The 26188-nt window shown below is 38.5% G+C and overlaps 1 protein-coding gene across 3 annotated transcripts in view; it reads right to left on the reverse strand.

The window, feature by feature from the left end:
- The window catches only part of LOC128017439 (low affinity immunoglobulin gamma Fc region receptor II-like), a 33212-nt gene extending 8400 nt beyond the window's left edge, over positions 1 to 24812 (reverse strand). The window contains exons 1-6 of one of the 3 annotated variants that reach the window (XM_052602839.1): positions 24728 to 24804; positions 24132 to 24167; positions 23502 to 23744; positions 23107 to 23379; positions 22719 to 22838; positions 21715 to 22529 (exon numbers count right to left, since the gene is read on the reverse strand). In XM_052602839.1, coding sequence (XP_052458799.1) covers positions 22510 to 22529; positions 22719 to 22838; positions 23107 to 23379; positions 23502 to 23744; positions 24132 to 24167; positions 24728 to 24758 — 723 coding nt within the window. In that variant the 5' untranslated portion in view covers positions 24759 to 24804 and the 3' untranslated portion in view covers positions 21715 to 22509. Of the gene's footprint in view, positions 1 to 9219; positions 9493 to 9605; positions 9849 to 21714; positions 22530 to 22718; positions 22839 to 23106; positions 23380 to 23501; positions 23745 to 24131; positions 24168 to 24727 lie in introns of those variants that run through there. The other 2 variants (XM_052602838.1, XM_052602837.1) reach the window with 2 other exon arrangements.
- Between the last annotated feature and the right edge of the window lie 1376 nt (positions 24813 to 26188).

Raw genomic sequence — 26188 nt, forward strand, 5'->3', positions numbered from 1 at the left:
AGTTTCAGTCTATATTTTGTTAGAATATTGAGTTTTGTATATATTCAGTAAGCTCATCAATGAAACATTGTTTCTGTATTAATTATAAAAACATACACAACTCATGTTTATTGACTTTATACTGATGATTTGTTAGCAAGGGATGCAAAACTACATCAGACTGAATGAGAAGGGATGTATTTTAGTGCTGGATCTAATTCGTTACTTTTAGCGGATCGTTTTAAACCTATCGTCAGACTGCTCAAATAAGGTCATTTTGACTAAATGCTGTTGACTGCCTCAGAATGTGAAAAAAGGGAAGTTATGAAGTCACAGATGTTGCGTACATTTCTGAATGATTTTGCAACCATCTGTTTTGGGTATCTGAATCATGTCTGGTCCATGGCCACTTTAACCAGAATTCATCCGTGCAAAAGGAGAATGTGAGATGTGTTAGTGACTGGGGGTCAGTGTGAGTGATTTATCATCTGCTGTTGTCATCTTGTGCATCTGTGTGTATAGGGGGGTATACACAACTGAGATCTTTCTGTATTTCATATATATAACAAATGTGATATTATTACATAACATTAAATCAATACCAGGTTTGTCAGTCCCATGAAAATGTAAGGATGGTTTCACTATAGTGGTTCAGCTTGTAGGTTTGCGAATGACTATGTTATCACAATGATGCTATAAAACTTAAATAAATTGCTACACACTGCTACTAATACGGACAAAAGCACAATTAGAATAGCAAAGTATGTGGGAAAGCGTTGCTATTGTGGGACTATATTGTATTGCAACATCTACAAGTACAATTGGATGACAGTCTTCCGCTTTCAGGCCTCTGACAGTCGCTGTGGGTGCTGACCTGTTTTTATCCAGTCTTTGGTGATGATGTGTGCCTTAAATACAGAAATGACATGATGATCTCTGGAACTAGAATCAGAATTAATCCAAAACAACATTTATCCTTAATCTCGTCATATAAATTAATATCCTTTGTTTAAACTACTTGTTTAAAAATATCTGTCGAACCATCTAAACTGTAACCTTTATTTGATACTTTCAGCTGTTTAGAGCGGATCGCGAATCAGAATCAACTGGGAAATTGCGCGGCAGCGGGACATGCTTTTACATCAATGAACGGTGGTGTACAGATGTAACTGTGTTAAAGAAGACGTGCTGCTCAAATCTCGAAACACTCTTCATTAACTGCAAGCCGTTCTATTCGCCGCGGGAGTTTCACTCGTTCATTCTGGTCAGTGTTTACATCCCTCCGCAAGCGCATGTGAGCTCAGCTTTACAGAAACTCGCTGATCAGATCACAGAGACAGAACAACAACACCCGGACTCTGTTTTTAATCATTCTCGGGGACTTTAATAAAGCCAATCTGTCCCGTGAACTGCCAAAATACAGACAGCATGTTACATGTCCCACAAGAGACAGTAATATATTGGATCACTGTTACACCACAATAAAGGATGCATTTCACTCTGTTCCACGAGCAGCTTTGGGACGTTCTGATCACCTTCTGGTTCATCTTATACCGTCCTACAGGCAGAAACTAAAATCAGCTAAACCTGTATCAAGGACTGTAAAAAGATGGACTAATGAAGCAGAGCAGGATTTACAATCTTGTTTTGACCTCACTGATTGCAGTGTTTTTGAAGCTGATGCCACCGATCTGGATGAACTCACAGAGACCATAACCTCATATATCAGTTTCTGTGAGGATATGTGTATTCCTACAAAGACTCAACTACTTTACAATAATGACAAACCGTGGTTCACTGCAAAACTCAGACAGCTCCGTCAGGCCAAAGAAGATGCTTACGTGAAGGGGGACAATGTCTTGTATAAACAGGCTAAATACACATTGGAAAAGGAGATCAAAGTGGCAAAGAGGAATTATTCTGAAAAAATAAGGACTCAGTTCACTTCCAACGACTCCGCATCAGTGTGGAAAAGTCTAAAGAAGATCACCAATTACAAGACACCACCCCCCAGCACCGTAGAGAATCAACGACTGGCAGACGATCTGAACGAGTTTTACTGCAGGTTTGAAAGAACACCCATCACCTGCCCTGAACGCCTCCCCACACAACCATTCACACCCTTCACAACTCCTGCAACCAGCCCCGAATGCCTCTCCAAACTACCGTTCACACCATTAACAGCTCCTGCAACCCATCCTGAACACCTCTCCAATCAAGCACTCTCACCATTCACACCTCCTGCATCCCCCCTCTCAGGTGGGGCACCTGCAATTCAGATCAGCGAGGATGCGGTGCGCCAGGTCTTCCGGAAGCAGAAAAGCAAAAAAGCACCAGGCCCAGATTGTGTTACACCAGCCTGTCTGAAATCCTGTGCTGACCAGCTGGCCCCCATCTTCACACAGATCTTCAACAGATCGCTGGAGCTGTGTGAAGTCCCTTCATGCTTCAAACGTTCCACCATCATCCCCATCCCTAAGAAACCCAAAATTACAGGACTAAATGACTACAGGCCTGTGGCTCTAACGTCTGTAGTCATGAAGTCATTTGAAAAACTGGTGCTGGGCCACCTGAAGGACATCACTGGGCCCTTGCTGGATCCTCTTCAGTTTGCCTACAGAGCAAACAGGTCTGTGGACGATGCAGTAAACATTGGACTGCATTATGTTCTGCAACACCTAGACAGACCGGGGACTTATGTGAGGATCCTGTATGTGGACTTCAGCTCGGCCTTCAACACGATCATCCCAAACCTCCTCCTGCCCAAACTAAATCAGCTCTCCGTGCCCACCTCCGTCTGTCAGTGGATCAACAGCTTCCTGACAGACAGGCAGCAGCTAGTGAGGCTGGGAAAATACACATCCAGCACCCGTACAATCAGCACCGGAGCTCCCCAGGGCTGCGTTCTCTCCCCACTGCTCTTCTCCCTGTACACTAATGATTGCACATCTAAGGACCCCTCTGTCAAGCTCCTGAAGTTTGCAGACGACACCACACTCATCGGCCTCATTCAGGACAGTGACGAGTCTGCTTACAGAAAGGAGGTAAAAGAGCTGGCTGTCTGGTGCAGTCTCAACAACCTGGAGCTTAACACGCTCAAAACAGTGGAGATGATCGTGGACTTCAGGAGAAACCCCCCTGCACTCCCCCCACTCACCATCATGAACAGCCCTGTGACTGCAGTGGAGTCATTCAGGTTCCTGGGAACCACCATCTCTCAGGACCTGAAGTGGGGCATTCACATTGACTCCATTGTGAAAAAGGCCCAGCAGAGGTTGTACTTCCTTCGCCAGCTGAGGAAGTTAAACCTGCCACAGGAGCTGCTGAAACAGTTCTACTCCACCATCATTGAATCCATCCTCTGCACTTCAGTAACTGTCTGGTTCAGCTCAGCTTCTAAATCTGACCTCAGAAGACTACAGAGAGTAGTCCGGACTGCTGAGCGAATCATCGGTTCAACTCTCCCATCTATTCAAGAACTGTACTTATCCACAGTGAGAAAAAGGGCTGTCAAAATCACTCTGGACCCCTCACATCCAGCACACTCCCTCTTTGAACTGTTGCCATCTGGTCGACGCTACAGAGCACTGAGCACTAGAACGACCAGACACAGGACCAGTTTCTTCCCTCAGGCAATCCATCTTATGAACAGCTGATAATAACGGCGAACACACTACACTTTATATTTATATACACACACACTTTATTTATCTAACACACATACTTAGTATACACTTAAATTTTGCACACAATATATATGTACATACATAACTTCATTTTGTAATATACCTGCCTACAATTGTCATTTGTATATTGTCATTCACTATCTACTTATTTGTATTTTTTATTCTTTTATTATGTGTTTTATGTTCTGTCGCTGTCATTCTGTTGTACTGCGGAGCTTCTGTCACGAAAACAAATTCCTCGTATGTGTAAACATACCTGGCAATAAAGCTCATTCTGATTCTGATTCTGATTCTGATATTGTCATGTTTCCTGCCTTCTTGTTGTCTGATTTGACTGTGATGCTGCTTGGATCTTCGGGTTTATAATCATTGATTCCTGTCAGTGTGATGCATTTACTCAGAGACTGGCTGAATGAGCTTTAAATGTTTGACACACAGTCAGAAAATGCCTTAAGTTAAAGACTGACATGTTAGAGACGTTTATTTATTAGTTTCCATCTTTCATCTAAAACAGTAACTCTCAAGTGATATAGGCCTCATCAGGCACAAAACCTACAAAATCTGAACATCTGTAAACTGTAAATGTCCTACAGAGGCAGCAATTTCTACAACTTCATATTTCCTAACTGTTTTTGATGCTATATAGGCATGTCTAATCATGTAATATGTTAAATTTGATAACAATAATGTACATATGGAAAATACATTTCCTTTACCCTTTCAATCAGTGAATGACCTGTGATATAAATAAATTATCTACTTCCATTTGTTAATGCTTGCACACAGTGGCAAGTTAACTAGTTTTATTCATCAGTTAAATATAAACAACAACAACAACAAAAAAGCCTCTTTTGACATATGCAAAATCTAGTTTTCTAGGGTAACACTTTACAATAAGGTTTCATTTGTTGACACAGATGTATTAACTAATATTAAATATGAGCAATACATTTGATACAGTATCTATTAAACTTTGTGAATAAATACAGCTGTTCGTTGTTTTTTCTTGTTCGTTCACTTCACAGTGCATTAACTAATGTTAAAAAATACAACTTTTGACTAACTTAAGAACAGCTAGTGCGACTAACCGTGTTAAGAGACGTTTGTATCCTTAATAAAAAGTTGTAATTTGTTTTTGAATATTGATAAAATAAAGACCTAAACTGAGAAGGGTCAGGTTGCACACCATGGGTGAGTTGAGCTCCACTGTAGAACAGGAAATACATCACCTCCACTTAAAAACTTCAAGATGGCATCGCCGGGAGTTCTTCAAACTTAAACTCAGGTCATTTTATCTTATCATCGCTAAAATGACAAACGGACGCTGTTGTAAGGTGCAGTGTAAGTAAAACGCACAGGGCTTGTGTGATATTATGTACAAAAGGATTGATAAACATGATGGACTTCTAGATTTCTTTTATATCTCGAGCAATGTTGATGTCTGGGCACTGATCTATAAATCATATATACACCATAGATCAGTGTGTCTGGCCAGTGTTTTTTTATTTTATTTATTAAGGTATAAATTTCAATCACAAACCTTTACGGCACATTTCAACAACTGAACACATATTATTAGTGTTGATAAAGCCAAATAGAAATAAAAAAAGATGAATAAGAAATAACAATAATCACATTATAAGATAAAACAGAATAAAAAAAAGGATGAGGGTCTTATTCTAACAGCAAAAACAAGCATATGTGTTTCTGGGTGTTCCTGTAATGAAGAGACTTTGCAAATATCTTTAGTTCATTCTTTAATCCGCTGAGGTCTAACCTTTAAATACTCACATCTATGAATATAGTATTTGCACAAAATAATTAAGTTATTTATCAAAAAGACTAGGATATTTTCCTTCAACAATACAGAGTGTATTGATGTATGTTTGGAATGAAGCCAGTTTTGAAATTCCAGCCATAAAGTACAGATTCACATTGGAAAGACATATGATCTGCAGTTTCAATGTCTTTCGCACAGAACCTACATGAATGGTTCTCCCAATTAAATCTTTCTTGTAGGAAGTTATTAGATGGATAAATGTCATTGTGATTTTTAAATGTCACTTGTTTGGCTTTAGGAAGAACTGGATAAGTAAAATATTTGTATTTATCTTCAGGCCATGGATCATTGTCACCACTGGTGTTGGTTTTATTGGGTTTGTTTATAGGTTTCATTGTAGTATTGCCAAGAGAAGAGTGTTCACAAGTACAAACACATACATGTCAGAGAAGTCACTTCAGTGGAGATTTAAGACCTTTGTGAGAAAGAAAAAAAAACTGGTATTTAATGTAAAGTTTGTGTTTTCACCAGTGACTAGATGGTCTTGAGGATCAAAAATTATTTTTGGTTCCCCAAATATATATATATATGTTGTCATAGTTGTCATGTTGTCATAGCAATATTTTAATAATATGAAGAACCTCTAGAACATTTTGTGGAATGGAAAGAATGATGTACATTTCAAACAGTCCCATGTTGTTGTCCTGTGACATCATCGTGTAGCATATTGAGTTGTCATCTCTGAAAATAGTGTCATTTTGCATTTTTATACCATTTTAATAATGTCATCATTTTAAAATCACAGCACATATAGTCTTTAGTTCATTCTTTACAATGGAAATGAAAAGTCAAGTTGAGTGCAGTTTACATGATTGTAGCATTATTTATCTGATGTATCATTTAGTTGCACATTTTGTCAAATAAAATTTAAAAAGAGAAAGAAATAGCATACTGTGCACAGTATACATACTGAAGAAATAGTGATGATATGCTGTTCTGAACATAACTGTCTGTTGTATTACACATTCTCTCTGGGTTGACAACCGTTTAGTTAGGTATGAAGATGTAAATTATAATGTGATACTAAACAGTTTTATTTTTGTAAAATAAAGGCAATTGCATAGTAGTTATTTTGATCATTTGTTATATGTTGACTGCATTCTATTTCATTTAAAGCAGGGGTGTCCAAACCTGTTCTCGGAGGACCACTATCCTGCAGAGTTTAGTTCAACTCTTATTAAACACACCTGAACCAAAGTAACCAAGGTCTTCAGTTTCATTAGAAACTTCCACAACTTTCCACAATTTTGCAGGACTCCAGCCCTCAGAGCAAGATTAGACATCCCAGATTTAAGCTCATAATGAAACAAAGTACTAGAGTCTAGATTGTAAAGTATTTAGCTGATGAAGGGCATATGATTAACGATTTCTGGATATAACTGATGTGGTTTTTACTGGCAGCACAAACAGGTAATTCACATTTATCTCTGGTGAACAGAAGACTTTTGAAATTTTTATATAAAAAATGCCATTTAGAGATGGTTAAACTGGTTTAAAAGACACAGTGTAGTGTTCAGTTGGTTTCACTTCACAAGTGATATAGCACTTTATTTAGTTCTTACAACTTGCATGGAGAAAACAACAACATTTTATTGCATGCATGATTAAAGTATAACGGGTATGAAAGCAAGAGGACAAACACACAGTAAATAAAGAAGATGCAAGATTATCAAAAACTATCACACAATTTGCATTGTGCATATAGATTGTAAATATGGATGAAACAACCAAATCATCACCAAGATGATATGTATTGGACAGCGAGAGGAAAAGCAAGGCAAGTTTATTTATATAGCACATTTAATACACAATGGTAATTCAAAGTGCTTAACATAAAAGAAAGTAAAATAATCATGAAGAAAAATAATAACACAACTTTTCAAATGATTAAAACATTTACTTAATTAAAATGAATTTAAAAATAGTTAGAAAATGATTTTACATAAAAAAACTGAAAATATAGTGCAATCAGTTCAGACATTTCACAGTGCTCATTCAGTAAAAGCACAGCTAAACAGATGAGTTTTAAGTCTAGATTTAAATGTTGTTAATGTTTTAGCACATCTGATCTCTTCTGGAAGCTGATTCCAACTGTAACTAAAGGCAGACTCCCCTTGTTTTGTGTGAACCCTTGGTATTTCTAACTGACTTGATCCTAGTGATCTGAGTGGTCTGTTAGGTTTATATTCAGTGAGCATATCTGAAATATATTTCAGTCCTAGGTCATTTAGTGACTTATATATGAGTAAAAGTACTTTAAAATCAATCCTAAATGTAACTGGAAGCCAGTGTAAGGACCTGAGGACTGGTGTGATATGCTCAGATGTTCTGCATGAGCTGCAGCTGTCTCATGGTCTTTTTGGGAAGGCCGGTGAGGAGCCCATTACAATAGTCCACCCTGCTGGTGATAAAGGCATGAACAAGTTTCTCCAAGTCTTGGCTGGAAACAAAACATCTAATTCTTGCAATGTTTTTTACATGATAGTATGCTGATTTAGTTACTGCTTTGACATGACTACTGAAACTAAGGTCTGTCTCCAGAATCACATCAAGATTCCTGACTTGATTTTTAGTTGTTTGACCCCTAGAGTCAAGGTATGCATTCACCTTGAACACTTCATCTTTGTTTCCAAATGCAATGACTTCAGTTTTTCCTTGTTTAACTGAAGAAAGTTCTGGCACATCCAACTATTAATTTCATCAATGTATTGGCAGAGGGAGTCAATGGGGCTGTAGTCATTTGGAGATAAGGCTAGGTAAATCTGGGTATCATCAGCATAGCTGTTATAGGCAATTTGGTTCTTTCTCATTATTTGAATTAGTTGAAGCATATAGAGACTAAACATGAGCGGTGCAATAATAGAGCCTTGTGGGACTCCACATTTCATGGACGTCCACTTAGACTTTAGAGAGGAAAGATTGATGCATGAACATAGGCCTATTTCTATTCTCTTAAAATATTAATTATTCTATAATACATATTAGTAATGTAACAGTTATGTAAGATGAATGCATCTGCACCCAGTGGTACAGTATCAGCAGTTAGAAGAATCATGTGTTGTGGGGACACAAATCTTGTTTTAAAACATCATGGATTATGAATATAGGCATGTTATGATTAATAATTTAAACAATATGATTAATAATTAGGATAATATACCCAATTCACCAACTTTTGGTACATTTGTAAATTCCATTGTTGATAAAAGTTGAGTAATCGTATTCATCATACATCAGCAACAGAACCTGGAATTATACAAATTAAATCACTATAAAACATGACTTAGTTTATGATATTTTGCAAATGTTTTTAGTTTACTTTACCTTAAATCTTCAGTTTGGAGTAAACCGTGTCATAACTCTCCTTTCCTAACAGATGACAAGAGTGGCTCATACATTTATTTCACAATTATCTTATTATACGTTGATTTATTTTACTGTACTATGATACAACAAACTACTTCAAAAGACATCTCAGCATTTTTTTTATTTGATTGTGACATGATTTAGCCTAAAATAAACACATTTATTTATTAAAATACCTTTAGTTTAAGTTATTATCTGCAGATTTACTACAAATGACATACAGTAAATGAGTAGTAGAGAATCAATGCACATTATATTAAACATTAAACATGTTGGTTAAGGTTTCTTATTTACAGACATTTCTGCTCATGTAGTCAGATTGATATGAACAGATATAAGGACTCTCACCTGATACAGTGAGTGTAACTTTATCACTGGTGTGTGAGTATCGTGATCCTCCTGTTTCTCTTCCAGTGCAGCTGTAATTACCTGTGTGAGATTCATTAACAGAACTGATTCGGTATTCCTGAGACTGACTGACATGAATCTCTGAATCATCTTTATTCCAGCTGTAGCTCCAGTTGATGACGTCTGTCTGCTGTATGTCACACGAGAGAGTGACTGTCTGTCCTCTGGACACACGTCCATCAGGCTGGACACGCACTACAGGCTTGGGTCTCTCTGTGCAAAACAAACTGAAGTTACTTTAACTGACAGCACATGATATTGTGATTGGGGGACATTAATCTTCATAATATTATTGTAAACTCTAAATCAGTAAAAACAGCACTGACCTCTTACTGTTAGCACGACTCCTTGGCTTTGTGTGGTCTTTCTTTCTACAGCACACGCATATCTTCCTCCATCAGAGACTCTCACTTCTCTCAGTGTTTCAGTTGCAGAACCAGCTTTTATTCTCTTAAAGTTTTTGAGCCAGTAAATTGTCCGTCCAGTTGACCGTCCCTCATCACAGATCAGAGTAACTGTGTCTCCAGTGAACACTGAAATCTGGGGCTTTACAGTTAATTTGGGCTTGCCTGTAAATAATTAATGATACATCATGGCTGCTTCATGAGTCATCATCTATCACATCTTATGATTTCTGTTATTTATACTGAGACTGGGTTGTTTCTATTGTAGATGCTGCATTTTAGACAGACTGAATGTTTATTGTGTTTGCTTAATCTCAATACATGACATTAACTAACCACACAGCGTGTATTATATTATACATGTTACTGCCATATGGACATTTGGTATAATGAAGTAGTAGAAGTAAATATGTAAATAAAAAGTGCCTCTTAACATGTTATTATATTTAGTATTATAATGCATATGCATAATATGTGTGAATATTTGAAGAAATAAATCACCTTGAGTGTGTACAGGGTGGATGTTTGAAATCAGCACTGAAAGGTGAAAAGATACAATTATTGATTAATTATTAGATTTAAATGCTTCTCAATAGAACAACATGAATATCTTTAAAAACGTTTGTAAGGAATTTTACAAGAAAACATCTCCATTTGAATAGTTTACACTGAAATTTGAGAGAGAAATAAACTCTATTATAGATAAATATATTATAGATGTTATAGATATAGATACAATTCAAAATAGCAAACTACAAGCAGTGGAATGATATTTGAGATCAATTGTATATTGTTAATGAGCAGAATTGATCAGCTCAACTCTTTCTATCATCTCTATTTTATCAAATCATCTCAATCTATCTCTATCCTTTCAGATCTATCAAAAATGGAGGAAGTCAAGAATGAGCAGAATGACAAAGGTTAAAGAGGAAGAATAGACAACTTTTGTGTGCATAGTGCACACCACAAGTAAAGATAAAGATGTACTAACTGCTGGTGAAGATCTACTGAAAAAAAAAAAAAAATTTCAGAACATGATAAATAATAAATACACTGATCTGTCTGAGATAGATGCAGCACATGAGTATAATTCACTTTCACACACAGATATCATGAACTGGATTAGATACTAAGATTAATAGCAGCATGAATAAAAACATTAAATACATAAGAAAATAAAATACAGATGAACACTGATGCACCACATTATTACACAAAATAAGAAAATTATACTCACAGAGCATTAGAGGAAGTAGACTGAGCTCCATACTGATCTATTAATGATACACAGTCAAACACACTGGCTGTTTTATACCCACTCTTAAAACTTCCTACAAGCAAATAAAGAAGAATATGTCTCCCCCGTAAAATGTGTCATCCTGTCTTTTCTTACAATTCTTGAGAATATGGAAGATTATTTAGTGACATTCAGCCAAGTATGGTGACCCATACTAAGAATTCAAGCTCTGCATTTAACCCATCCAAAGGGCACACACACACACACACACACACACACACACACACACACACACACACACGTTTGTTTTTGTGAAAAGTGGGGACATCCCATAGGCGTAATGGTTTTTATAATGTAGAAACAGTATATTCTATTGCCATTCACTAACCCTACCCCTAAACCTAACCCTCACAGGAAACTTTCTCAAAAAAACTCATTCTGTATGATTTTTAAGCGTTTTGAAAAATGGGGACATGGCTTATGTCCTCACAAGTCACCCTCTCCTTGTAATACCTGTGTCATACCCATGTCATTATACAGAGTTGTGTCCTGATATGTCACAAAAACACACACACACACACAGCAGTGAACACACACACACACACAGTGTGTGGGCAGCCATTTATGCTGCAGCGCCCAGGGTTCGATGCCTTGCTCAAGGACATCTCAGTCGTGGTATTGCCAGCCCTAGACTCAAACCCAGAACCGTAGGGTTAGGAGTCAAACTCTCTAACCACTAGGCCACAATTTCCCACTTTCATTTAGTGCAGGGGTGTCAAACTAATTTTTTTTCTGGGGGCAGCATTTTTCTGGGAATCTCATTTAAGTGCTTATGTGTGAGCTTTGAGCGCAGTTTGATTTTATTAATGTTCATTACTGAGAAAATTTGCTCACAAAGGTACCGCTGATTAGAGAACCGGCTTTACTGACGAGATGAGCATTAACGATCAGCCGATCGTGATCGGAGCACCCCTAATTTTTGCAGCCAGTGCCATTAATTTGGGATAGCCTGGCAGGAGATACTGATAAAATGTGTCCAAGCTCAGAGAGGCAAATTTGTCCTTCAATTTATCACACTTCAAATCAATTATTTCAAGTTGCGCATCAACAGGCACATCAGAAACTCACATCAGAAAAATCGTTTCTCGTTACTCCCTCAGCAACCCTGAAATCTTTTCTTTGTACCGTCTCATCTCAGGATTAATGGTTGCTGCGCACACATCTCTTAGACAGGGAAAATGAGCAGGGTCACCGCTTGCCATCTGCGTCTCCCATAATGTGAGCTTTAACTTGAATGCACGTATGCTGTCATAATACTGTGTTATAATTTTTTTGCATCCTTGCAACATTTTGTTCAGATTATTCAAGTGCTCTGTAATATCAACCATAAATGCAAGGTCCTGCAGCCATAGTGGGCACTGTAATTCCTTTTCCCTCCATGAAATGTCCAATTTCCCCCCGTAGATCAAAGAAGCGCTTTAGCACAGCACCTCTGCTTAACCATCTTACTTCAGTGTGGTATGGCAGACCATGAATAATGTTACAGTCACTGAGAAGGCTGACAAACTGATGATGATTGAAACCTCTGGCTCGAATGAAATTAACAGTTCGGACAACCACCTCCATGACGTGATCCATTTTTAATGACTTGCAGCATAATGCCTCCTGATGCAAAATACAATTATATGACCAAAAATCACCCCCTCCATTTAACGGCTTGTACTTTCTCGGCTTGTAGCTTGTCGCTTCTCAGGACATACAATTTCGGCAGCCTTCAACATGCAATTCTTGACGAACTCCCCCTCACAGTACGGCTTTGATGATGATTCTGTTTCGGTATCAATTAGGTACCTGGCTTCCATTGCAGCAGCACTGGCCTCTCTGCTCCGTGTGAAAACAGACTGCTGTTTCCTCAGACCCACCAACATTTCATTTACCTTCTGTCTTCTCAGTTCTCCATGCAAGCTGTTGTATTTTTTGCCATGCTGAGTTTCATAGTGGCACCGAATATTATATTCCTTAAGAACTGAAACTTGCTGCGTGGCACACGGGCTTCCCATTCACCTCCGTGAACATGTAGGAAGATGTCAAATATGAGGGTGCCAGTACCAACTGAAAAGCGGGAAAACTGATTGAATCAAACGCCAATCAGACCCTAAAGCTCAGTGCTACCATGTGCTGTTAGGCCCACCGAAAATTTGTATTTGTATTTTTTTTATCCTTTATTTAACCAGGTAAAACTCATTGAGATTAAAAACTCTTTTACAAGAGAGACCTGGCCAAGATGCAGCGTAAAAAACAAACAAACAAACATAAGGAACAGTTTCCAACATATAAAAAACCCACATGAAATACACATACATTTATATATCACAAGACCCAGTGCTGAATAAGGATCAATATAACTTTATGAACAATTACACTGACCAATGTTCATCCGCTCCACATTCTTCAGAGTTGAAACAAACTGTCTATAAGAAATAAAGGTAGTCATTTTCATTGATTTCTCAAGAAGGTTCCAGGCAGAAGGTGCTGCAAACATAAAGGCTTTTTTAAATAAATAATGGCCATGATGACTTGTTAAAAGCACACTCAAATAAGTAGGAGCTAGTCCAAGAAGTGCCTTGTAAATCAAACATAGCCAGTGATTGTACCTTCTTGAATAAAGAGAGGGCCATTTTGCTTTATAATAAAGGATACAATGATGTGTCCTATAACCACAACCAGTGAAAAAACTTAATGCACAATGATACACAACATCCAGTTTCTTCAAACATTGGGCAGAAGCATTCATATATATCAGATCACCATAATCTAATATGGGAAAGAAAAGTGGCCATTTCCAGGTATTCTCTAGCGTGAACGGATAAGCATGATTTTGATCTGTAGAGATAGCCAAGCCAAAACCAGATTGCTAACATGGGTTCTGAAACATAGTTTAAAATCAATCATTATACCCAAATAATTATAACTGTTAACTAATTTAATTTAATTTCCATCAAAAGTTGAGATGCTTGAAGAAGAAACTGGAAGTTGTCTTGAGTTTGTGAATACCATTATTTTTGACTTTTGTACATTTAAGACCAGCTTAAGCTGTTTTAAACGGTTCTTAACAGTATTAAATGCAGACTGCAAAAGCTCAAGGGCTTGTGCAGTAGATGATGCAGTACAATAAATAACAGTGTCATCAGCATAGAAGTGATACATAGCATTCGATAGATTTTCACAAAGTTTGGTTATATAAATTGAAAATAATATGGGCCCTAATACTGAGCCTTGAGGAACCCCCTTGGAAATAGGCAAAAATGAAGACACAGAACCAGCGATCCGAACACTTTGGGTTCTACCTGACAAATAATTTCCAAATCAATCGACCGAATGCTTAGACAAGCCAGTGCTCAATAGACTGTTCACAAGAATGCCGTGATCAACTGTATCAAAAGCCTTCGAAAGATCAATAAACAACACACCAAATATTTTCCTGTTATCCAATGCCCCAGCAATATCATTTATCACCTTCAATGCTGCAGATATGGCACTATGTTGTTTCCTAAACCCTGATTGAAAAGGTGATAAGATATCATTCATATTTAAAAATTCCTTTAGTTGCTCACCAACCAGGCACTCAAGGAGTTTAGCTAATATACACAGCTTAGAAATAGGCCTATAGTTATTCAAAATAGATGGATCGCCCCCTTTTAATAATGGTGTAACATGGGCTGACTTCCTGTCAGGGTTTGGGGCTAATCACCTGCCTTTTGGGGTTGTGAGTGTGTGTTTGGATGGTTTGACAGCTCTCTGTGTCCACCTGTCTGATCTGAGTTTTCCCCGCCCTCCTTGTTTCTCCGTTGTTAACCTTAATTGTTCGCCACCTGTTCTCAATGCTCTTCTAATTTTTTCCCCTTTATAATTCCCTGTGTATCTCTGTTCATGGCCAGACTGTTATAACTCTTAAGAATAGCTCGAGCTGGTCTTTGTACTCACCTCACTTTGTCTTGTCTTGTCTTCAGGCTCCAGTGTCTTTTGCTGTTTTGCTCTGATTCTTGTTCTCACGAATGCAGTACTCCAAGAAGATTCCAGCTCTCATGTCTCTGGTATTCGGCTGTCGAATGAGCTAAACTGTGGAACGATACTCATCTGCCTTGCTTTATTTGCTTTCAATAAAGCTCAGTGTAACCCGCTTCTGAATCAAGCCTGTTTTCATCCCGACAGAACAGTCTGGCCAATTATGGATTCAGCGTGATCTGATCCACTTTCGCTCGGCTCTCATACAGCAGGGATTGGGTCAGCATGCCATCCAGCTCAACACCATTGCACAGGATGTGGACGCTCTTAGTGCCCGAGTCTTTGAACTCCTCACACTGTTGGATAGCCTTCAGCAAGAAGTGATGAGCCAAACTGATGTTGTCAAGTATCCATAGATTTCTCCTATCATGTCCACAGATGTTGTCAAGTGTCCAGAGATGTTATCAAGTGTCCAGAGATCACTCCTGTCATGTCCACAGATGGTGTTAAGTGTCCAGAAGATGTTGTCAAGTGTCCAGAGAATCACTCCTGTCATGTCCAGAAGATGTCAAGTGTCCAGATATCCCTCCTGTCATGTCCACAGATGTTGTCAAGTGTCCAGAAGATGTTGTCAAGTGTCAAGAGATCCCCCTGTCAAGTGTCCAGAAGGTGTTGTCAAGTGTCCAGAGGTCACTCCTGTCATGTCCAGAAGGTGTTGTCAAGTGCCCAGAGATCCCCCCGTCATGTCCACAGATGTTGTCAAGTGTCCAGTGATCCCCCCTGTCATGTCCACAGATGTTGTCAATTGTCTAGAAGATGTTGTCAAGTGTCCAGAGGTCACTCCTGTGATGTCCACAGATGTTGTCAAGTGTCCAGAGATCCCTCCTGTCATGTCCACAGATATTGTCAAGTGTCCAGAAGATGTTGTCAAGTGTCCAGAGATCACTCCTGTCATGTCCAGAAGATGTTGTCAAGTGTCCAGAGATCCCCCTGTCATGTCCACAGATGTTGTCAAGTGTCCAGAAGATGTTGTCAAGTGTCCAGAGATCCCCCTGTCATGTCCACAGATGTTGTCAAGTGTCCAGAGATCCCTCCTGTCATGTCCACAAATATTGTCAAGTGTCCAGAAGATGTTGTCAAGTGTCCAGAGATCACTCCTGTCATGTCCAGAAGATGTTGTCAAGTGTCCAGAGATCCCCCTGTCATGTCCACAGATGTTGTCAAGTGCCCAGAGATCCCCCCGTCATGTCCACAGATCTTGTCAAGTGTCCAGAGATCCCCCCTGTCATGTCCACAGATGTTGTCAATTGTCTAGAAGATGTTGTCAAGTGTCCAGAGGTCACTCCTGTGATGTCCACAGATGTTGTCAAGTGTCCAGAGATCCCTCCTGTCATGTCCACAGATATTGTCAAGTGTCCAGAAGATGTTGTCAAGTGTCCAGAGATCACTCCTGTCATGTCCAGAAGATGTTGTCAAGTGTCCAGAGATCCCCCTGTCATGTCCACAGATGTTGTCAAGTGTCCAGAAGATGTTGTCAAGTGTCCAGAGATCCCCCTGTCATGTCCACAGATGTTGTCAAGTGTCCAGAGATCCCTCCTGTCATGTCCACAGATATTGTCAAGTATCCAGAAGATGTTGTCAAGTGTCCAGAGATCACTCCTGTCATGTCCAGAAGATGTTGTCAAGTGTCCAGAGATCCCCCTGTCATGTCCACAGATGTTGTCAAGTGTCCAGAAGATGTTGTCAAGTGTCCAGAGATCACACCTTCAGGGGTTGCCCCAACCTACTTTGTCTGTTTGGCCATAGAGATTGTTCCTGTCTTGTCAAGTTCTCAAGTGTTGTTCCTACCGGTCACATCTGGGCCATGTAAAGTGTTCCTGCCTGTCCTGTCAGACCTACAGAGGTCATTCCTGCCTGTTGGGTCAAGACCGTAGACGGTGTATCTGCCTGTCAAGTTATGGTCATGTAAAATGTTCCTGTCGGTTCGGTTATGTCCTGAAGTCGTCTTTGCCAGTTGGTTCATAAAATTGTTTTTCTAAAGGTAAACATGTAAAAGTAATTTTTTTTTTTCATATTGAAGATTTATCCCGCGGGCCGGACTGAACTCCCTGGTGGGCCGGTTGCAGGCAGGTTGCGGGCCGTAAGTTTGACACCCCTGATTTAGTGTGTTTGTGTAATCTTAAACACACACACACACACAAACACAAAAATATTGTACATGTTCAGTAAGCTGATGATTTCTTAAGGCTGGTTCACACGGCAGGATAATTAGGCCGATTTTAGCCCCGATTCACCCCTTCCGACAATCTTAGGATGCTCCGATTATCGTAAAATAATCTGATCAAATATTCCTGCCATGTGTGGTGTGTTAAGACAGCTCTCCTCTGCTCGGAAGAATGTCGGGACCGCTCCGATCTCAAATCGGGGATATCCAACATGTTGGATTTATTTGGCCCGATTTCTTCTCGTGTGTGGAGTCCCCTGAGGACAAACAATCACGTAGCCTGTGGACTGTGGCGTGTAGCCAATCAGAAAGCGAGGTGACGAGGCGTATATAATATAACAAATACAAATAAAGTCGATGGGCATAACTATATCCACAACTGCAGTCCACCAGAGTACATGGAAACGAATATATGACCGTTTATTTCAACGGTTATTAATCTGTGTTGTACATTTCTATGAGATAAAACAACAACTTCTCTCCATATTATGATATAGCAAGTATAGTCCATGCTCGCGTTGTCTCCACCTCTTTGACCATTGCCTTTTCTTGTTTTTCTTGTGTTTTTTTTCCGTTAAAAACAAAGCACAAACTATGGCCACTGCATCCTCTTCATCCGCCATGATTTTTTACTCTAAAGTCATGTTTGTTCTCGAGGGATTTTACGAGATTTCCCGTCTGACCTGGGAATGCTCGGGAGTCAAATCGGTTCGTGTGTGATGTGTTGATATTGCCGTGTGGCTGCACACCACACACGGAACGACCAAAACTGTTAGACCCGTGATTTTTTTATCGCCGTGTGTGGGGTCTCTCAGGTTTGGAAAATCAGCCGACAATTTTAAAATCGTCCCGTGTGAACCAGGCCTTAGCAAGGGATGCAAAACTACATCAGACTGAATGAGAAGGGATGTATTTTAGTGCTGGATCTAAATAAATCATTACTTTAAGTGGATCGTTTTAAACATATCGTCAGACTGCTCAAATAAGGTAATTTTGACTAAATGTCGTTGACTGTCTCAGAATTTGAAAAAAGAGAAGTTATGAAGTCACAAATGTTGCTTAAATTTCAGAATGATTCTGCAACCATCTGTTTTGGGTAACTGAATCATGTCTGGCGTCTTTAACCAGAATTCATTGTGATAATAGAGGGGGTCTTTTCAACTGAGACCTTTCTGTATTTCATACATGAAACAAATGTGATATTTTTCAATTTTAAATAAATACCAGGTTTGTCAGTCCCATGAAAATGTAAGGATGGTTTCACTATAGTGGTTCAGCTTGTAGGCTTGCGAATGACTATGTTATCACGATGATGGTATAAAACATAAATAAATTTCCACCCACTGCTATTAATACAGACATAAGCACAATTAGAATAGCAAAGTATGTGGGACTATATTGTATTGCAACATCTACAAGTACAATTGGATGACAGTCTTCCGCTTTCAGGCCTCTGACAGTTGCTGTGGGTGCTGACCTGTTTTTATCCAGTCTTTGGTGATGATGTGTGCCTTAAATACAGAAATGACATGATGATCTCTGGAACTAGAATCAGAATTAATCCAAAACAACATTTATCCTTAATCTGGTCACATAAATTAATATCCATTGTTTAAACTACTTTAAAATATTTGTCGGACCATCTAAACTGTAACCTTTATTTGATATTGTCATGTTTCCTGCCTTCTTGTTGTCTGATTTGACTGTGATGCTACTTGGATCTTCGGGTTTATAATCATTGATTCCTGTCAGTGTGATGCATTTACTCAGAGACTGGCTGAATGAGCTTTAAATGTTTGACACACAGTCAGAAAATGCCTTAAGTTAAAGACTGACATGTTAGAGGGGTTTATTTATTGGTTTCCATCTTTCATCTAAAACATTAACTTTCAAGTGATATAGGCCTCATCAGGCACAAAACCTACAAAATCTGAACATCTGTAAACTGTAAATGTCCTACAGAGGCAGCAATTTCTACAACTTCATATTTCCTAACTGTTTTTGATGCTATATAGGCATGTCTAATCATGTAATATGTTAAATTTGATAACAATAATGTACATATGGAAAATACATTTCCTTTACCCTTTCAATCAGTGAATGACCTGTGATATAAATAAATTATCTACTTCCATTTGTTAATGCTTGCACACAGTGGCAAGTTAACTAGTTTTATTCATCAGTTAAATATAAACAACAACAACAACAACAACAAATTAAACCTACACTACCCAGCCAGCAATGCCATGTGGGGCCCAGACGGGTTGAGTATGGGTTCCATGGTTACTGTGTGGGCATGGGCTTTGGCTGGGTGAAATCAGATGGGTGCCATGTAGGCTTTGTAGTATGACTCCCACATAGGAAGCCCATATGAGCTGATTACATGGGCCCCATAAAGGACAGGCATGGGCCAATTGGGCATAGGTTTGAACTGAGAACACATATATGGGTCCTGCATGGTGCATTTATGGGCAAAGTGGCCATGGGTTTGAACTGGGAACACATATATGGGTCCTGCATGGTGTATTTATGGGCAAAGTGGCCATGGGTTTGAACTGGGAACACATATGGGTCCTGCATGGTGCATTTATGGGCTGAGTGGGGATGGCCAGACGGGTTTGATCTGGGAATGTATATATGGGTCCTGCATGGCATATTTATGGGCCAAGTGGCCATGGGTTTGAACTGGGAACATATATATGGGTCCTGCATAACATATTTTTTGGGCCAAGTGGCCATGGGTTTGAACTGGGAACACATATATGGGTCCTGCATGGCACATTTATGGGCTGAGTGGGGATGGCCAGACGGGTTTGATCTGGGAATGCATATATGGGTCCTACATAGCATATTTATATGCTAAGTTGGGTTTGAACTGGGAACACATGGATCCTGCATGGCAGAGGTGCAAAGTAACTATGTAGGCCTATTAATTTATGTAATTACTTACTGTACAATTTTTAGTAACTTGTAGTAACTCATGTAGGCTAATCAGCATGTTGAGTAATTATAACTCAATTCATTTCAAGTCATGCTAGTCAACAAAGAACAAACATTGCATACATCTAGATCTTTTGCCAAAACAATACATCAGTCATTTTTGTTAGTTGTGCAGAAAATGAAAAATGTAACTTCCCAAAAATGTAAAAAACATCAAAATAGGTCAAAGTTTACGCTGTGTTGAATTATGCTGATTAGTAGACTCTCAGAAAGGTTGCAGGCCTACTGTGACACTTCAAATAATAGCCCAGTCCCAGACGCCTGTCCCTTGGGGCAGAAACGCATATTTAGACAACTAGGGATGCTCGATATTATCGGCCAATATTGGCTATAAAATTCAATATCGGTAAATATCGTTATCAGTTTAAAGATCCTTACAGAGCCCACTTTAAGCCCACAGGGGCATTCACGGTTGAATCCTGGTGCAAGCCAACTTTAAACCCCTTTAGGCAGGTGGGGCCCAAATGGGTCTGACATGAATTACCCAGTTAAGACCCATATAAGACCCTTACAGGTCCCACTTAAAACCCATCTTGGCATCCACGGCTGGCCCCTGTGTGGACCCCAGGTGCAAGCCCATTTTAAACACCCTTTAAGCAGGTGGGGCCCAAATGGGTCTGTCATAAATTGCCCTGTTAAGATTCCACATAACACCCTTATAGATCCCTTTTAAAGCCCATCTGGGCATCCACGGCTGGATCCTGGGTGCACACCCACTTTAGACCCATTTGGGCAGGTGGGGTTCAAATGGGTCTGACATGAATTGCCCAATTAAGACCCATATGCAGTACCCTTACAGGTCCCACTTTTAGTATGTCTGGGCTTCCACGGCTTGCCCCAATGTGGATCCCAAGTAACTGAAGTATTTTTTTAATAAATAAAAATCGACTAGAAGAAATCAGTAGTCTTGCAACCCTTATACTGTACAACATGAATTAGTATTTCAGTATTGTAAATGGTAAGTTTAAGGCTATCTAGGTGTAGACGTAAATTAAACACAATCTAACAGGTACAAAATTAAATTAGAAATATATAAACTTTTCAGATCGCAGTAAGTGCACCGCTGGTCATGCACATCCTTTCCCGGAACAAATTTGAAAGCTAAGCCAAGATGGAGAAACAGCTGATCATAGCTGTACAAGGATAGGATAGATTTTTAAAATGAATTTATCAGCAGAGCTACAGCAAAGGATGTTTAGTGCTGGGAATCCATTTATTCTTTGCTGGAAACCTCTGCGTCTTCATGGAGAGCAGCAACAGCAACAGCAGACTCCACTGGATCGCAGGCTACAGAGTGCTTTGGAAAAAGGAGAAAGCTGCGCTCCTAGTGTTTTTGGGTTTTGTTTTGAATTATAATTATTATTTGTATTTTTTTGCTGGACTCGGTCGAGACCAACAACAACATTTGGCGAGTCCAATGACCAAGTCCGAGACAAGTCCGAGACGATAGAAAAATGTCTCGAGACCGGACTCGAGTACTACAACCCTAGTTCAGTTGGTTTCACTTCACCAGTGATATAGTACTTTATTTAGTTCTTACAACTTGCATGGAAAAAAATGTTTTACATGCATGATTAAAGTAAAACAGGTATGAAAGCAAGAGAACAAACACAGAGTAAATAAAGAAGATGCAAGATTATCAAAAACTATCACAAAATTTGCATTGAGCATATATAAATTGTAAATATGGATGAAACAACCAAATCATCACCAAGATGATATGTATTGGACAGCGAGAGGAAAGATTAATGCATGAACATAATCCTATTTCTATTCTCTTATAATATGCATTATTCTGTAATACGTAACAATTATGTAAGATGAATGCATATGCACCCAGTGGTACTGTATCAGCAGTTAGTTGTGGGGACACAAATCTTCTTTTAAAATATCATGGATCATGAATATATGCATGTTATAATTAATAATTTATTAAACAATATGATTAATAATTTAAACAATATGATTAATAATTAGGATAATTTACCCAAATCATCAACTTTTATAACAATTTTAAATTCCATTGTTGATAAAAGTTGAGTAACAGAACCTGGAATTATACAAATTAATTCACAAGTATAAAACATGGCTTATTTTATGATATTTTGAATTGTTTTTAGTTTACTTCACCTTAAATCTTCAGTTTGGAGTAAACCGTGTCATAACTCTCCTTTCCTAACAGATGACAAGAGTGGCTCATACATTTATTTCACAATTATCTTATTATATATTCATTTATTTTGCTGTACTATGATACAACAAACAACTGCAAAAGACCTCTCAGCAGGTTTGGTGTCATGTTTTCTGTTTTCTTTCTTTTTCTTCTAATTTCAATCATTGTCTTCAGGTCAATCCTTACATCAGAAGGTCCATATAGTGTCTGCATTTAAAACATAAAGAATGAGTGAGACATTTTCCTCTTTTTCTCTCAGGAATGATTCACAAACAGCTTTCCTGACCTCAGATTATGACAGTATATAAATTTATCTTTAACCATAAAACACTTCCAAATGTAATTATAGTTAAGAAAGTCTGTAAAAGTGTGCTGATTTAAAGAGATGAAACGGACCTTTGTTGTGTTTGCCGCAACACAGCAAAACCAGAAAGAAAATGAGCAATGTGACATTCAGTCCTGCAATCACTCCAATTATCAGAACATGAGCTTCTGAAAACATTAGTCCTGAAGATCCTGATGTTTAAAAATAAAGTTGGTTAAGTGTAGCTTATCATCTGCAATTTGATTGTGACATGATCTAGCCTGAAGTAAACACATTTATTAAAATACCTTTAGTTTAAGTTATTTATCTGCATATTTACTACAAATGACATACAGTAAATAAGTAGCAGATCATTAATCAATGCACATTATATTAAACATTAATTGGTTAAGGTTCCTCATTTACAGACATTTCTGCTCATGTAGTCAGATTGATGTGAACAGATATAAGGACTCTCACCTGATACAGTGAGTGTAACTTTATCACTGGTGTGTGAGTATCGTGATCCTCCTGTTTCTCTTCCAGTGCAGCTGTAATTACCTGTGTGAGATTCATTAACAGAACTGATTCGGTATTCCTGAGACTGACTGACATGAATCTCTGAATCATCTTTATTCCAGCTGTAGCTCCAGTTGATGACGTCTGTCTGCTGTATGTCACACGAGAGAGTGACTGTCTGTCCTCTGGACACACGTCCATCAGGCTGGACACGCACTACAGGCTTGGGTCTCTCTGTGCAAAACAAACTGAAGTTACTTTAACTGACAGCACATGATATTGTGATTGGGGGACATTAATCTTCATAATATTATTGTAAACTCTAAATCAGATTGTCCTGTAAAAACAGCACTGACCTCTTACTGTTAGCATGACTCCTTGGCTTTGTGTGGTCTTTCTTTCTACAGCACACGCATATCTTCCTCCATCAGAGACTCTCACTTCTCTCAGTGTTACTGTTGCAGAACCAGCTTTTATTCTCTTAAAGTCTTTGAGCCAGTAAATTGTCCGTCCAGTTGACCGTCCCTCATCACAGATCAGAGTAACTGTGTCTCCAGTGAACACTGAACTCTGGGGCTTTACAGTTAATTTGGGTTTGCCTGTAAATAATTAATAATACATCATGGCTGCTTCATGAGTCATCATCTATCACATCTTATGATTTCTGTTATTTATACTGAGACTGGGTTGTTTTGTACTGTAGATGCTGCATTTTAGACAGACTGAATGTTAATTGTGTTTGCTTAATCTCAATACATGACATTAACTAACCACATAGTGTGAATTATATTATACATGTTACTGCCATATGGACAATTGGCTGATAATAAAATACTTGCTCTGCTTAATGAGAACAATAAACTCAATTTATTTACAACTACCTTTATTTCCGTGTAACTAAAAGCCCTTCTTAACATGTTATTGTATTTTTGATCATAATATATATACATTATATGTGTGAATACTTGAAGAAATATATAAATCACCTTGGGTGTGTGCAGGATGAACATTTAAAATCAGCACTGAAAAGTGAAAAGATAATTACTGATTAATTATTAGATTTAGTTGCTTCTAAATATAACTACATGAATATATTTCAAAACCTTTGAAAGGAATTTCACAAGAATTTGTCAAGAATTAGCAGAATGATCGAGGGTTAAAGAGGAAGAGTGAAGACAACATCTGTGTGCATAGCTAAGAATATCAATGTGTTGCTGTCATCATACAACTGAAATAACACAGAAAATGAATTGCAAATCATATGTTGCATGCCATCATTACTTCATCATTACTTCATGTCACCACATCACACCACAAGTAAAGATAAAGATGTACTAGCTGCTGGTGAAGATCTACTGAAGAAAACAAAATTTCAGAACATGATAAATAATAAATACACTGATCTGTCTGAGATAGATGCAGCACATGAGTATAATTCACTTTCACACACAGATATCATGAACTGGATTAGATACTAAGATTAATAGCAGCATGAATGAAAACATTAAATACATAAGAAAATAAAATACAGATGAACACTGATTCACCACATCATTACACAAAATAAGAAAATTATACTCACAGAGCATTAGAGGAAGTAGACTGAGCTCCATACTGATCTATTAATGATACACAGTCAAACACACTGGCTGTTTTATACCCACTCTTGAGAAGAAATGTCTCCCCCGTAAAATGTGTCATCCTGTCTTTTGTGATAATTTTTGAAAATATGGAAGATTCTTTACACACACACATACAAACACATACACATTTACTTGACTATCTAAATGGGGACATTCCACAGGCGTAATGGTTTTTATTTAGACCGTATCATAGTATTATAGAGACTGCTCTCCTTAGAGTTACAAATGTCCTGCTCTTATCATGTGATCGTGGTTGTATCTCTCTATTAGTGCTATTGAATCTTAGAGCTGCGTTTGACACTATTGACAACATTCTTTTGCATAGACTAGAACACTTTGTTGGCATTATAGGAAGTGCATTAGCATAGTTTAAATCGTACTTATATGACTGACATCAATTTGTAGCAGTGAATGAAGATGTATCATATCGATCACAAGTGCAGTATGGAGTACCTCAAGGCTCAGTACTAGGGCCGTTACTCTTCGCGCTTTACATGTTACTCTGGAGAGATATCATCAGGAAACACGCTGTTAGCTTTCACTGTTGTGCTGATGATACTCAACTCTATATTTCTTTGCGGCCCGGTGAAACACACCAATTTGAAAAACTAATGGAATGCATAGTCGATATAAAAAAACTGAATGACGAGCAATTTCTTACTGCTTAATTCTGAAAAAACAAACAAACAGAGGAATTAATTATAAGACCTACTGTAAATAACTCTGCACGTAATAACAAAGAACACTGTCTAACACTTGATGGCTGCTCTGTCAATTCTTCATCATCAGTTAGATACCTAGGTGTGCTCTTTGATGACAATATTTCCTTAGAAAGCCACGTTTCTAGCATTTGTAAAACTGCATTTTTCCATCTCAAAAATATATCTAAATGATGGCATATGCTCTCAATGTCAAATGCAGAAATGTTAATTCATGTGTTTATAATTGGGAACACTTCCCATAACACCTGATGCACTTGCTACATCATTAGAAGAATGGCATCTATGCTAATATTAGTCTGTTTCTCTACTATTACGAGGTAACTGTAGCCACCAGATCTAGTCTGTATCCAGATCAGAGGGTCACTGCAGTCACCCGGATCCAGTACGTATCCAGACCAGATGGTGGATCAGCACCTAGAAAGGACCTCTACTGCCCTGAAAGACAGCTGAGACCAGGACAACTAGAGCCCCAGATACAGACCCCCTGTAAAAACCTTGTCTCAGAGGACCACCAGGACAAGACCACAGGAAACAGATGATTCTTCTGCACAATCTGACTTCGCTGCAGCCTGGAATTGAACTACTGGTTTCATGGCGCTGTTTGGATACAAATTTAGTAGGTACTTGGGACAGGTACACACACACAAACACACAAAGTATAATTAGCCAAAAGCATGA

Source organism: Carassius gibelio, chromosome A7, assembly GCF_023724105.1.
Source record: "Carassius gibelio isolate Cgi1373 ecotype wild population from Czech Republic chromosome A7, carGib1.2-hapl.c, whole genome shotgun sequence".
In the NCBI taxonomy this organism is placed as follows: Eukaryota; Metazoa; Chordata; class Actinopteri; order Cypriniformes; family Cyprinidae; genus Carassius; species Carassius gibelio.